The sequence below is a fragment of the Gracilinanus agilis genome, chromosome 4, assembly GCF_016433145.1.
Source record: "Gracilinanus agilis isolate LMUSP501 chromosome 4, AgileGrace, whole genome shotgun sequence".
In the NCBI taxonomy this organism is placed as follows: Eukaryota; Metazoa; Chordata; class Mammalia; order Didelphimorphia; family Didelphidae; genus Gracilinanus; species Gracilinanus agilis.
This window is the reverse complement of record NC_058133.1, coordinates 1,379,594-1,394,061: the sequence shown is the minus strand read 5'-3', so window position 1 is coordinate 1,394,061 and position 14,468 is coordinate 1,379,594. Positions and strand designations below refer to the sequence as shown.

Here is a 14,468-nt window from a genome sequence, read left to right as displayed (position 1 = left end):
TGCATTGCTTTTGTTTGTACAAAAACTTTTCAAATTAATAGAATCAAGATTATTTGTTTCACATTTTATGATATTCTCTATCTCTTGCTTGGTGTTAAATTCTTTCCTTTCCCCAAGATCTGACTATTCTATGTTCACGTAATTTACCTTTAATTTCCCTCTTTATATTTAAGTCATTCGCCCACTCTGAATTTATCTTGGTGTAGGGTGTGGGATGTTGATCTCGGCCTAATCTCTCCCAAACTGTTTTCCAATTTTCCCAGCAGTTTTTGTCAAATAGTGAGTTCTTGTCCCAAAAGCTGGGCTCTTTGGGTTTACTGTTACACTAGCTTGCTGGGGTCATTTACCCCAAATCTATTCCACGGATCCACCCTTCCACATAGTGTATTCTTAATAAAGGTCATGAGCTAAATTGAACTGACCATTCTTGGGTTTCAACCAGATCCACCAAATGGCAATATGTTGTAGGTCGTGTCTCTCCAACCTGGCTGCAGGAATAGCATGGCAGACATGGGCAAATGCTTCATGAAGCCTCAGTCTTCCTTGGTCTGCCCATCTGGAAAGGCAAACTTCATGTGTTCTTGTTTGGTTCTATGGCTGCCTCATCTTCTGGATCCTCAGCACCCAGCCCTTCAATGACGCACTCATCACTTTTCCCCATTCACACGCCCGAAGGTTGGAAACTCAACTCCCTTCCTTACTTGAAAACCAGAACCTCGTTTGCCTTTTTCCTCTGCTGAGGCGTGTCTGCTGTTCTCATACCCTTCCAAAGAACAGTGCCTGATTGTTTTATTTGCCTCCCACCATGTCTCCTTCCCCCTTCCCTGCCCTCTCCAGCGCCCCCCGAGCTCACAGGCAGATACTCGGGAACTTTGCTGAATGTGTCTTGAACAAAACCATGGAGGGTGGGTGGGCTTTAGACAGGCCCAGAAGGAAAACGGCGTCCCAGGAGAGAGGGGGGATGACCAGAGCAAAGGAAAACAGAAGTTGGGCTGGAGGGAAAGTGAAGAGACCAGCTGGCCCAGTAACCAGCTCACGGAAGGAGCTGAGGGGAGGGCAGGGCGGAAGGGCGGCGAAGGCTGCCCGCCCGAGTGGCCCTTTTCTGCCTCTCCGGGCCGAGGGCTGGAATGGATTTTCCCATCTCTCCCTGGCAGGCCCCTCGTTCGATTGCTCATTTAGGAAAGTGAATGAAATCCCGGAAATCAACATTTCCAATTTGAGAAGCCTGACGTCCCCGGGGGCGCGAGCAAAATAACCTTTTAATTTCCGAGATGAATGAACAAAGTCATTCTTGTGAGTGGTATCTCCTGCGTCTGCAGCGGCTATAAATCATACCTTTGGGAGCCGTAACATTTCACTCTGAAATGTGCATTTGGAAAATAACACCACCATTTGTTAGGATTCTTCCTTTGTGCAATTTCAATGAATTCATGACCAGCCGCAGATTCCCGCTGATTCGGTGGCATGAGAACTAGCTATTATATTGCCAGCGCCTGGACCTCCTGATTAGGCTAAGATGCTTTATATCCCCGGATCCCGCTCCAAATGCATTCTTCCTCCGAGCATTACTGCCTTTTCCATTAGCATAGAGTTCATTTTTCATTGTTTGAGCGGCCCTCGTTCCTCTGGGAGCTCCTGGCAGAAATCCTCCTCCGGACGGGGCCCTCCATCCCTCCCCGAGACGTTGGGCCCTTTAGGCCAAGGCCTCGCCGCTGTCCTGAGCTGGACCTGGCCATTTGGCCATTCCAGGAAGATGTCGCCGTCTGAAAACATACCCGGCTCGTCCTGCTCATGTAGGAGACAGACTGCTGGAAGCAGAGAGGGCTGGGGGGGGCTTGATCCCCCAAGGCAGCGGCCCCCGCTGGGGCACTCCCTCACGTGCAGGCAGCTCATTAATCTTGTAGTGCCCCACAGTGTGGTACCCCGGGGATTTGTCCCCCCAAATATCACCCACAGCGCCACACACACACTCCTGACAGTGACGCTTGGCCAGGTGCAAACATCTTGTTCCAGCTCTGTAGCCCAGGAGACTCCAGGACAAAGTTCAGAGCCCATCGGAGAGCTCACGCAGAGGAGACCCCTAAGCACGGGAATCGGGGACGGTGAAAATTATCTTCTCACCTCATATCTGGCTTTTCTCAGCACGTCAGAACTCAGGCTGGGGTGCTGAGATGGGCTCCCAGGCTGCTCCCCATCAGCACCAGCTGTTCCTCCTCCCTGCTCTGGCGGGTTAAATGCGTTCTTCCATGAGCTTTTGTGGCATTTTCAGAAAGGGAGCAAAAGGAGAGGGTTCTTCTCATCAAATGCATTTGTATTCTGTCAGGTGGTCCATCTCCCAGGGAAGGGATCTGGAACCTGATTGGGCCCTTCTTATTTATCATGGCAAAGTAGTGTATTGATGACAGGGCCAGGATCCAAAGGCAGTCAAGTCAGCCATGAATATTGATGAATTCGCTCCTTTTTGGAAACCCCTTCCTTACTCCCATGGAGGACAGATTTCAGGAGCCAATCAACCTCTGCTACTGATGGGGTCTTGGTTCTCCCTTGGCTCTGATAGATGATTGGATAATGCTTCAGGGGGACATTGTTAGACACTCTAGGTCCCAGGGGTCTGACATGCTCTGGTGCTAGTAAGAAGCAGCCAAGTTCAGACAATAAAGGAGGGAGGGAAGGAAGGAGGGAAGAAGGAAGGAAGGAAGAAATGAAGGAAGGGAGGGAGGGAGGGAGGAGGGGAGAGAGGAAAGAAACATTTGTTAAAGTACCTACTGTGTGCCAAGAATTGTGCTAAACACTTTTTTTATTTTTATTTTGAATATTTTCCCCTAGTTACATATTTCATGTTCTTTCCCTCTCTCCCAAACCCCGCTAACACCCCTTAACCAATGCACAATTCCCCTGGGTTTTACATGTATCATTGATCAAGACCTAACTCCATACTATTGATAGTTGGACTAGAGTTATCGTTTAGTGTCTACATCCCCAATAATACCCCCCATCAGCCCATGTGTTCAAGCAGTTGTTTTTCTTCTGTGTTTCTCCTCCCACAGTTCTTCCTCTGAAGGTGGTTAATTTTCTTTCTTATAAGTCCTCAGCCTTGCTCTGGATTCTTGCATTGCTGCTAGTACAGAAGTCCATTACATTCTATTTTACCACAGTGTATCAGTCTCTGTGTACAATGTTCTCCTGGTTCTGCTCCTTTCACTCTGCATCACTTCCTGAAGGTCTTTCTAGTTCACATGCAATTCCTCCAGTTCATTATTCCTCTTAGCACAATAGTATTCCATCACCAGCAGATACCATAATTTGTTCACTCATTCCACAATCGAATGACATCCTCTCATTTTCCAATTTTTTGCCACCACAAAGAGCACAGTTATAAATATTTTTGTACAAGTCTTTTTCGTTATTATCTCTTTGGAGTATAATACAAGCAGTGCTATGGCTGGATCAAAAGGCAGAGAGTCTTTTAAAGTCCTTTGGGCATACATAGTTCCAAATTGCCATCCAGAATGGTTGGATCAGTTCACAACTCCACCAGCAATGCATTACTGTCCCAATTTTGCCACATCCCCTCCAACATTCATTACTCTCCCCTGTTATTATTTTAGCCAATCTGTTGGGTGTGAGGTGATACCTCAGAGTTGTTTTCATTTGCATTTCTCTAATTATTAGAGATTTAGAACACTTTCTCATGTGCTTATTGATAGTTTTGATTTTTTTATCTGAAAATTGGCTTTTCAAGTCCCATGCCCATTTATCGATTGGGAGATGGCTTGATTTTTTTTGTGCAATTGCTTTAGGTCCTTGTATATTTGAGTAATTAGACCTTTGTCCAAGTTTTTTTGTTATAAATATTTTTTCCCAATTTGTTGCTTCCCTTTGAATTTTGGTAGCATTGGTTTTGTCTGTACAAAAACTTTTTAGTTTAATGTAGTCAAAATAATTTATTTTACATTTTGTGATTTTTTCCTAACTCTTGCTTGGTCTTATAATCTTTCCTTTACCAGAGATCTGACAAGTATACTATTCTGTGCTCACCTAATTTACTTATAGTTTCCTTCTTTATATTGAAGTCATTCAGCCATTCTGAGTTTATCTTGGTATAGGGTGTGAGATGTTGATCTAGGACCAATCTCTCCCATATTGTTTTCCAATTTTTCCAGCAGTTTTTGTCAAATAGTGGGGTTTTGTCCCAAAAGCTGGGTTCTTTGGGTTTATCGAAGACTGTCTTGCTGAGGTCACTTACCCCAATTCTATTCCACTGATCCTCCCTTCTGTCTCTTAGCCAGTACCATATTGTTTTGATGACCGCTGCTTTATAGTATGGTTTAAGATCTGGTACTGCTAGACCACCTTCCTTCATATTTTTTCCATTATTTCCCTTGATATTCTAGGTCTTTTGTTGTTCCAAATGAACTTTGTTATAGTTTTTTTCTAATTCAGTGAAAAAGGTTTTTTTTGATAATTTGATAGGTATGGCGCTAAATAGGTTAATTAATTTGGGTAGGATGGTCATTTTTATTATGTTGGCTCATCCTACCCATGAGCACTCAATGTTTTTCCAGTTGTTTAGATCTAGTATTAATTGTGTGGAAAGTGTTTTGTAGTTGTGTTCATATAATTCCTGTGTTTGTCTTGACAGATAGATTCGTAAGTATTTTATATTGTCTAGGGTGATTTTAAATGGAATTTTTCTTTCTAACTCTTCCTGCTGTGATGTGTTCGAAATATATAGAAATGCTAATGATTTATGTACATTTATTTTGTATCCTGCAACTTTGCTAAAGTTGTTGATTATTTCTACTAGCTTTTTAGTTGATTCTTTAGGATTTTTTAAATAGACCATCATATCATCTGCAAAGAGTGATAGCTTAGTCTCTTCATTGCCTATTTTAATACCTTCAATTTCTTTTTCTTCTCTAATTGCTACAGCTAGTGTCTCTAGTACAATGTTAAAGAATAGAGGTGATAATGGGCAACCTTGTTTCACTCCTGATCTCATTGGGAATGCTTCTAATTTATCCCCATTGCATATGATGCTTGTTGATGGTTTTAGGTATATTGTTTATTATTTTTAGGAAAGGCCCTTCTATTCCTAAACTTTCTAGTGTTTTCAGTAGGAATGGATGCTGTATTTTGTCAAAGGCTTTTCCAGCATCTATTGAGATAATCATGTGATTTTTGTTTGTTAGTTTGTTGATATGGTCAATTATGTGGATGGTTTTCCTAATGTTGACCCATCCATGCATTCCTGGTATAAATCCCACCTGATCATAATGAATAACCCTCATGATCACTTGCTGGAGTCTTTTTGTTAGTATTCTGTCTAAGATTTTTGCATCTATTTTCATTAGGGAGATTGGTCTGTAGTTTTTTTTCACTGTTTTTGATCTACCTGGCTTTGGGATCAGTACCATATTTGTGTCATAGAAGGAGTTTGGTAGAACTCCTTCATTGCTTATTGTGTCAAATAGTTTGTACAGTATTGGAATTAGTTATTCTTTGAAGGTTTGATAGAATTCACTTGTGAGTCCATCAGGCCCTGGTGATTTTTTCTTAGGGAGTTCTTTGATGACTTGTTCAATTTCTTTTTCTGATATTGGATTATTTAAGTATTCTATTTGTTCTGCTGTTAATCTAGGCAGTTTATATTTTTGTAAATATTCATCAATATAACCCAGATTGCTATATTTATTATTATATAATTGGGCAAAATAGTTTTTAATGATTGTCTTCATTTCTTCTTCATTAGAGGTGAGGTCTTCCTCTTCATCTTTGATACTGATAATTTGTTTTTCTTCTTTCCCTTTTTTAGATTGACAAGTACTTTGTTAATTTCATTTATTTTTTCAAAGTACCAGCTTCTAGTCTTATTTATTAATTCAATAGTTCTTTTACTTTTAATTTTATTGATTTCTCCTTTGATTTTTATAATCTCTAATTTAGTTTTTAACTGGGGATTTTTAATTTGTTCCCTTTCTAGTTTTTTATTTACTTGCCCATTTCCTTGATTTTTGCCCTCTCTACTTTGTTATTATATGCACTCAATGATATAAATTCTCCTCTGAGTAGTGCTTTAGCTGCATCCCACAGATTTTTGTAGGATGTCTCATCATTATCATTCTCTTCAATGAAATTCTTAATTGTTTCTATGGTTTGTTCTTTAACTATCTGATTTTGGAGAATCATATTATTTAATTTCCAATTAGTTTTTGATTTGCCTGTCCATGTGCCCTTACTGATTATTATTTTTATTGCATTATGATCTGAAAAGGTTACATTTATTATTTCTGCTCTTTTGCATTTGTTTGCCATGTTTCTATGCCCTAGTACATGGTCAATCTTTGTGAATGTACTATGTGCTACTGAAAAGAAAGTGTATTCCTTTTTGCCCCTATTTATTTTTCTCCACATATCTATTAAATCTAATTTTTCTAGGATTTCATTCACCTCTCTTATTTCTTTCTTATTTATTTTTTGGCTTGATTTATCTAGATCTTCTCATTGAGATATTTCATGTTTTCTTCTATTCTGTCAGCCTTTTGACTTTGCTTTACTGATTCTTGTTGTCTTGTGAGATCATTGGCTTCTACTTGCCCAATTCTAGCCTTTAAAGACTGGTTTTCGGCTATAAACTTTTTGTTTTCCTTTTCAGTCTGGTCTATCTGGATCTTCATGGCTTCCCGCTGGTTATTTCTAGTCTTCAATTTGCTTATCATTTCATTTGATTTCTGAACCCTCAATTTCCAATTGCGAAATTCTGCCTTTTAAACTGTTATTTTCTTGCCAGATCTCTTCCATCTTTCTCATGATCTCAGATTTGAACTCTTCAAGAGCTTGTGACCAATTTTCATTTTGGGAGGAAGGTTTGGATGTCTTAAATTGTTTGTCCTCCTCTGTTTTCTGTTTTTTTTTCTGTGTAGAAGTAAGTGTTAGAGCTTTTTTCTTGGTCTTTTTGGTGTTTATTTCTTGGGCCTTACTAGGCATAGTTGTGCTTTCTCAGCCAGAAGTCTGATTAAGGCAGGCAGACTCTGTGTATAGAGCTAAGTAGCAGTTTTTGCCTGAGGCTACTTTGCGAGTCTCCTGGCTTCCACTGTCTGCTAGGCCTCTGCTGTCTGCAGCCCCTCTTAGCCTCACTCCTGCACCCAAAGTCTGAGCTCTCCAGCCTCCTGGGGTCTCAAGTCTTGCTGCTCTCAGGGGCAAGCTCCTAGTAGTGCCAGTTAGCTGCCAAGGAGCTAGATTTTGTGCCCCTGCTTACTCTAACTCTGGTGCGCAGCCTCTGACTCTAGTACTGTGGGTGGGATGGGGGAGGGTTGATCAGCTCACATTTTGATGGGAGCTATCCCCCCCGCCCCTTATAGAGTGGAAGTAGCCAAATCCCATGTGCCTTCAATACTGCACCCTATTGTGGGGTCCCTTTTTTATCTGGATTTAATTTTTTTGTCCTTTGGAGGTATGCTGTATGGGTAGGTGAGGAGAGAAAAGTGCCCTGTTTCTACTCTGCAGCCATCTTAACCCACAAGAGCTAAACACTTTACATATACCATCTCATTTGATTCTCACAATAAACCCTTCAACTTATTCTCTTCATTTATTATTATCCCCATCTCACAGTTGGAAAAACTGAGTTAAGGAGAAGTTAGGTGACTTGCTTAGTGTCACATAGTTAACTAATGCACATCTTGGCTCCAGGTCCAAAACTCTACCCTCAGTGGAAGCTAGTTACCTCTAGGTTGTGTGGCTGGAAGATGATCAGGAATAAAAGGCCAGAAACTTTGATTTGGGCAGCTGCCATTGCCTCTCATCCCTGTCAGGGAGATAGCTCAACAAGATTGCAGTGCTCTGGGAATCAGTGGCTGGACTCATCAAGTTGTAGGAGTGAGTATGTCAGCTCCCTCATCTGTAAAATGAGGGAGCCAGGCTAGATGGCCTTGGAGGTCCTTCCCCACCATAAAGCTATGATCCGAAGATTCTATGATAGCCTCACAAAGGTAAGTGACTGATTCCTCCTTTTCCTAGGCTTGGAGTTGTCTCCTTGTCCAGGTTCTCCAAGCACTTGGCCTGAACCTCTCCTTGTCATTGTCTCCCTTCTATCCTAGTGATAATAAGGATTCTTTTTCATAGCTAATATTGCTTAAGAGCTATTAAGAGTTAGAAGGGACACGAAGCTTTCTTCAAATATCTAGAAGGATGGCCCACATAAGGGACCTTTGGCTTGTTCTCCTTGGCTAAGGATTAGCTGGGTGACATGAAGGATAATGTATTGGACCTGGAGGCAGGAAGACTTGAGTTCATATGTTACCTTAGACACTTGCTATCTGTGTGAGCCTGGGCAAGTCACTAAACCTCTCTTCAATGAAAATTTCTTATTTGTCACATGAAGATAATCATAGCACTGACCTCATGGGGTTATTGCAAGGATCCAGTGTGATACCATGGAAAATCCTCTAAAGACTTGAACATGTCATGGACATGCTAGCCTTTCTTCAGAGCCTCAGGGGGCAGAAAAAGGAACAATGGGTAGAAATGGTCAGGAGGCCCATTTAGGCTTGTTTTTTAGAACAAATGGCATCCTGACCAACACTCTCCATACTTCTCTGAGTAGAAACCTTCCTTGGGAAGAGTATTTCCAGAAAAAGCACCAGGATAATTTGGTTTGGGAACATAGGAGGTTTTCTTCTCTGTGTTTGTTTGGACTAGATGTGCTCTGAATTGCTGTCATCTCATTGTTCCTCTTCCACACCTTAGGAGATGATCTTTAGCAATCAGTACAAAAAAATCACATCCTGGCAACTGATCTCCATGAGATGACCCTCTCTATCCTTGGCTCACATAATGGACAGGTGTACAAAGGCCAACTTCAGGCTCTTCCTTGGATTTTTTTCAACTTAATAGGACTTGGCATAGCTTGGACTGCAATGATAGAGCCTTCAAGGTGGTCCAGTTACTTGTAGATGTTAATAAGGCATTGAGTACCAAGTCGTTCACCCTCTCAAGAAGGAGGGGCGGGAGGGACGAAGGGAATCTGGAACCTGAAACTCTTCAAAATGATTACTGAGAAATTTTCCATGTAATTGGGAAATATTAAACAAAATAAGCAGGAATGATTTTTTATTTGAAAAATTTTATTTAATTAACTAATTCACAATATTTCCCCATGGTTACAAGATTCACATTCTTTTCCTCCCCTTCTCCCACAGCCAACATGCTGTGTTTTATATGTGTCACCGATCAAGACCTATTTCCATATTATTGATATTTGCACTAGGGTGATTGTTTAGAGTCTACATCCCCAATCATATCCCCATTGGCCCATGTGATCAATCATATTTTTTCTTCTGGGTTTCTGCTCCCACAGTTCTTTCTCTGGATGTGGAGAGTATCTTCCTCATAAGTTCCTCAGAATTATGCAGGAATGATCTTTTAAAAATAAAGGTGGCATCAAAATGAACTTTGGTGGAATCATCTGTGCTAAAAAAATATCCCATGGCCCTGTGAAAAGAGCAATGTCTCTGAAGGGAGAGGACCATACTTGGTACTCTAGGTGGTCTTGGGCAAACCCCTACTTCTCCCAGGGATAGGAAAGGAAAGAGACTGATCCAGCTGACTAACTTAGACTTAGACTAACTTGGCTCTAAAGCCAGGATCTTTTGAGTAAAGTCAGTAGAGCAGCTTGATCTTTGGAAGACTACCTTGTTTGCATTCTAAGCCCATCCTCATGCTCATCCACTGACATGTTTCAGAAAGGAGTTGTTGCTCACAGGAAGCTGCAGGAAATGGGAGAAAACCAATGGTAGGATAGATCTGGAGAATCAGAGCAAGCATTTGTTGCTAGCTTTCTATGTGCCAGGCACTGTGCTGAGCACCAGGAGTACAAAGAAATTCAAGCATATGTATAATCCTCGAGCCCAACAAGCTCCACTTCTAATGGAAGAGACTAAATAGAAACCACTAGGAACACACAAGAGATACCCAGTGTGCGTGGGGGGATCCCAGGGACAGGGCATCAGTACTGGAGGTGAGGAGTGGGGTTCACTGGGAAAGGCTTCTTGCAGAAGGTTGGGTTGGATCTGAGACTTAAAGAAAACCAAGGTAGCCAAGGAGAGGAGGTGAATAGGGAGGCCATTCCAGGCATGGGAGACAGACAATGCAGAGGTGGAAAATGCTGAATCAAAGAGTGTGGAGTGGGTAGAATAATGGAACGAGCCTGGAAAGAGAGGAAGGAGAGAGGCTGTGAAGAGCTCTCAAAGTCAGGAAGAGGAGATGATATGGAGAGCAGGTCTGGAGACTAGCAGAGGCCAGGGAAAGTGGCTGGAAGCAGAAAGCCCCAGGCCAGGGGACAGAGCAGTGACAGGCAGTCAACTGAAGCCTGTGGCTGCCTGGTGGCCCCCAGACTTCCTGGAAGAGGTGGGAGGACTGAGCCATCAGAGCGCCCGCTAAACGAGCAAGAGAGCCAGGTAGTTGATATTTTATCAGTAATAAACTGGATGAAAGATCATATTTTAAATGATATGCCTCCAAGCGTGCTCTACATCACAGTATTGACAGCATCATTTTTCCAAGAGAGGAGCTGGGAAATTTAAGTAGTTTCCAAGTGGTAAGTACCTTGATTAGCAAGTACAGCAATATGCAAAGCTGCCCAATGAAAACAAGTGATTGATAGCTTTCCCTAAACACTCCAGCCTTTTATGGGCCTCATCGGGGAGCTTCAGTCTTCCTGGCCCACTGACCTAGGGCTGCCTTTCCTGTCCTTCCGTGGCCCTCAGGTCCATAATTGGCTCCATTGATCTAAAAATGCAAAAGGCATGGAGCTGGGCTGGCGGGCAGCCTGTGAGCACAGTTAGAGTGAAGGCTCTCTGCCTCGAGGGGCCCTGTTGGAATCTGGATCAGTGGGGACAATCCCCCACCCCAGCCCAAGTCAGCCTTGTGGAAAAGCCCAAACACGAAGACCTAACATGGCACTGTCTTAGTCAAGGCGAGCCAGCAAACACTTAGAAGCACCTATGTGCTCAGGTACTGAGCTAAGTGCTGGAGACACCAGCAAAGATGAAAGCAGTCCCTGCAGTCTAATGGGGGAGACAACGTGAAAACAAGGAGGCTTACTCAGCAGATAGAATAAACAGGATGGCCTTATCTCAGAGGGAAATCATTTGCCTTAAAGGGATCAAGACAGGTTGCTTGCAGCAGAGTCCTGAAGGATGCTGGGAATGCCAGGAGGCAGAGGTTGGGGGGACAGAGCTCCCAGCATGTGGCACTGCCAGGGAAATGGCCCAGAGGTGGGAAATGTCTTGGTTTAAATACCCACCGCTTGTTTGTTATGTTGGGCCAGTTTGAACTGAAGACCCTGATCATTGTTAAGTCTGTCTCTAGATTTTGGCTTAATGGAAAAGAACCCAGGAATGTTGAACAGCAATAGGAAAGAAGACCATCATCCACCAATAAGTGGGTCAGGAATCTCCGTGGTCCACATGCCCTCCACGGAGGCAAACTGCACCTCTTCCTTCCCTTCCCTTCCCATTCAGTGTGATTCTTGTCCGTATTCTCCTGAAAATGGGACAGAGAGCCTTTGGGGACCTCTGAAAAAAGTCATGACCAAGTACTTCCTGGCTCTACTCTATCCCAGGCACTGAGCTAGGCACTGAGGACACACACCAAGCTTGCCTAGCTCCTCTCAGAAGCTCCCATGCTAGTGGGAGGGGCCATCAGAACATGTGTGTGCACGTGCATACATGTAGAGGCACACACATATAATGTGTGTTGTCTGGGTGGCCAGACAAAGTGAATCATCAGAGGAACACAGAGGGCTGTGTGGTGAGAGATATGGAGGTCAACAGTGGCTGGGAAGAGACAGAGCAAGCTGAGTGAAGGGGGCAGCCTTGGGACTGGGCCTTAAAAGACAGGCGGGATCTCCAAGAGGGGTGGCCGGCTCACTCCCGGGGTGGGGAAGGGAGAAGGGAGCCCAGGGACAGGCTCCTTTGGGGAGCTCCCACAGGAGATGACCTCCCAGATGGAGCCCGGCATATGGAGAGCTGCCTTCTGAGGGCAGGATACGCGTTCCAGTCCTGCCTCAGACACTCTCTCTGGGACTGCCATCGTCCTCTCAGCCTCGATTCCTCATGGAAAATGAGAACCAGCGCCGCTCCCTCTCCTCTCAGGGTCGTTTTGGCGCCCAAACGTGGTGCCCGATGGATGGTGCTCTGGAAAGGGGAACTGTTGTGCCAGCTTCCAAGGGAGATGCGCAGATGTGCCCAGAAGTTCTCACCCGATGTGTTCTGTGTCTCTGTTGTGTCTCGTGTGCGGTGCTGTGTGTCTGTCCGTGTCATGTGCTTCTTCTCTTTGCAGGGTCCAGTCAGGGACGTACCTCAGCACCGGCTGGTTCACGCTGATCCTGGCCATGGACGCATGCTACGGCATCCATGTGTACGGCATGATCAACGACACGTACTGCAGGTGAGATCCGGGAGGCCTCTTCGGGCTCTCCTCTCTGGTCTCCGCTCACAAGAGTGTTCTGACTCATCTTCGGGCATCCACGGGCCGGGTCAGGGCTGATCCCTCGCCACACTGGGCTGGAGCTGGAGCTTACTCCAAGGCTGCTCAGAGGACCTGGGTTCAAATGGTGCTTCAGAGATCAGTGTGACCTTGGGCAAATCACTGACTACCCCTGGCCTCAGTTCCTTTTCTGTCAAGTGCAGGCTGCCTTGAGGGTCTCTCTGCCACCCGCATTCTGTGTCCAACCCCGCAGCCTACCCCAAGCCACTTCTGTGGGCTGGATTAGGTTCGCGGAAAGGTCTCGTCTGACCGTGAATCTGGACGCCCTTCGAAGGCTTTATTTTGTCATGATTCTGGGATGAAGACGAGGCCAGGTTCACAGGCAGTCTCAGCGAGCCGTCGAGGGGCCTGAGGGGGCCTCGTCCAGGATGCGGTTCTGGGGGGCCCAGACCCAGCAGACGAGGTCTCTTAGGCTCATTCCGCCTCCCTGTGCGGCCCTCCAAATGGGAAAATGAAAGCCCAGCCAGGGGCGATCTGTTCAAGGTCACACAGGCCAGAGGTGGAATTTGAACCCAAGTTTTCCAACGGCAGAGTCGAGGGTTTTCCTTAGTGCCACCCACGGTAATAGTGTGTGAGAGGGAGACCTTGAACCCGAGCCTCTCTGCTTCTAAAGCCAGCTCCCCCTCCCCACCACCCTGCCCTATTCAGAGCCATAGGGCGGCCCCCACAAAGGCCGGGGGATCCTCTACGCCTCAGTGTCCAGTGGCCGGGGAACTTCCTCCCGAACCAAAGCCTGCTCAGGAGGGGGCTGGGGGTCCTCAGGGCGGCTTCCTTTGCAGAGCCAGTCAGGTCTTGTCCTTTCCCCGGGCTCCAGGGCTCGGAGACGGCCGTCTCCTCTGTGCTTGCATTCGATCACGAAGGACAGAATGTCCTCGAGCCTCCGAGAAAGCTGACAGCTCAACCACGGTGCCTGGAAATTATATTTCACGAATAAGTAAGCAGCCTGTCAGCTCTTTATTGAAAGCGGGCAGCACGCTTGGCCACCGTCTAGCCTCACCGGTGGGGTCCCGTTGAGTGAGGTCATAAAACAGAGGCTGCCCGCTTTATCGGGGAACGGAATCAGGAACACACAGACGTGGCCTGGAAGATGCCGTGTGTATAATATACGTGGAGACACCTGATTTCTCCATGCCAGGAAGTGGCACGATCTTAATCGATGCCAAACAGACCAGCCAACCCGGCAAGGGTCTGCTGTGGTCCTGGGGCCCCAGAGCTCCATCCCTGCTTTAAGCAGAAGAGCCACAGCCTCAGAGTGGGGGGCAGCCAGACCTCCTCCGGCTCCCCCATAGACCAGCGGGCTGAGGGGGACGTGCCCACCTCCTGCACGGCATGGCCGGAGCCTGGGCTCTGTCGGTGCGATGGACGGAGCACCCGGCCTTAAGCCATCTGAGGAAAAGCTCCCCTCCTTGGGAGCGTCGTAGCGTTTCAGGGAGGCCCTGCACGAGAGCAGGTGGGAAACGGAAGGGATTCTCTGACAGAGCCGTCTTCCTCGTTTCTTGTCTCTCTCAGGTCCGAAGGTCTGCGCAAGGTTCCCTACCACTACTACGAGGCCGGGAGAGACGAATGCGACGAGTACGTCCTCCATGAGAACGCCCCGTACGGAGGGCACAGGTTTATCACGGAGAAGAAGGTGTTTGCCAAGTGGGCCAAGAAACACAAGATCCTCTTTACACACCCCAACTGGACCGTGTCCTGACGCTGGCTGGCCGCCCCGGCCCAAAGCGGCATTGAAGAATGCCGATGCCTCCGCTCTGATGATTGTAATGATGATGATTGAGTAGTTGATTTCTTCTTGTATTTAAGGGGGTCCTTCTTCATGATTGATGGATCTGGGAATTCCTGGGGGGTTGGCAGGGAATGGGGGCTCTCTTCTGTTTTTTACTCTTAGGGTTCTACATTCCATGTTGCACTTTTAGAAC

General features: G+C 45.6%; 1 protein-coding gene across 1 annotated transcript in view; it reads left to right on the top strand.

The window, feature by feature from the left end:
• ST6GALNAC3 (ST6 N-acetylgalactosaminide alpha-2,6-sialyltransferase 3) overlaps nucleotides 1-14,245 on the top strand; it is a 286,260-nt gene extending 272,015 nt beyond the window's left edge. The window contains exons 4-5 of the mRNA XM_044673438.1: nucleotides 12,343-12,450; nucleotides 14,059-14,245. Of these exons, the coding sequence (XP_044529373.1) occupies nucleotides 12,343-12,450; nucleotides 14,059-14,245 (295 nt within the window). The remainder of the gene's footprint in view (nucleotides 1-12,342; nucleotides 12,451-14,058) is intronic.
• The last annotated feature ends 223 nt before the right edge of the window (nucleotides 14,246-14,468 follow it).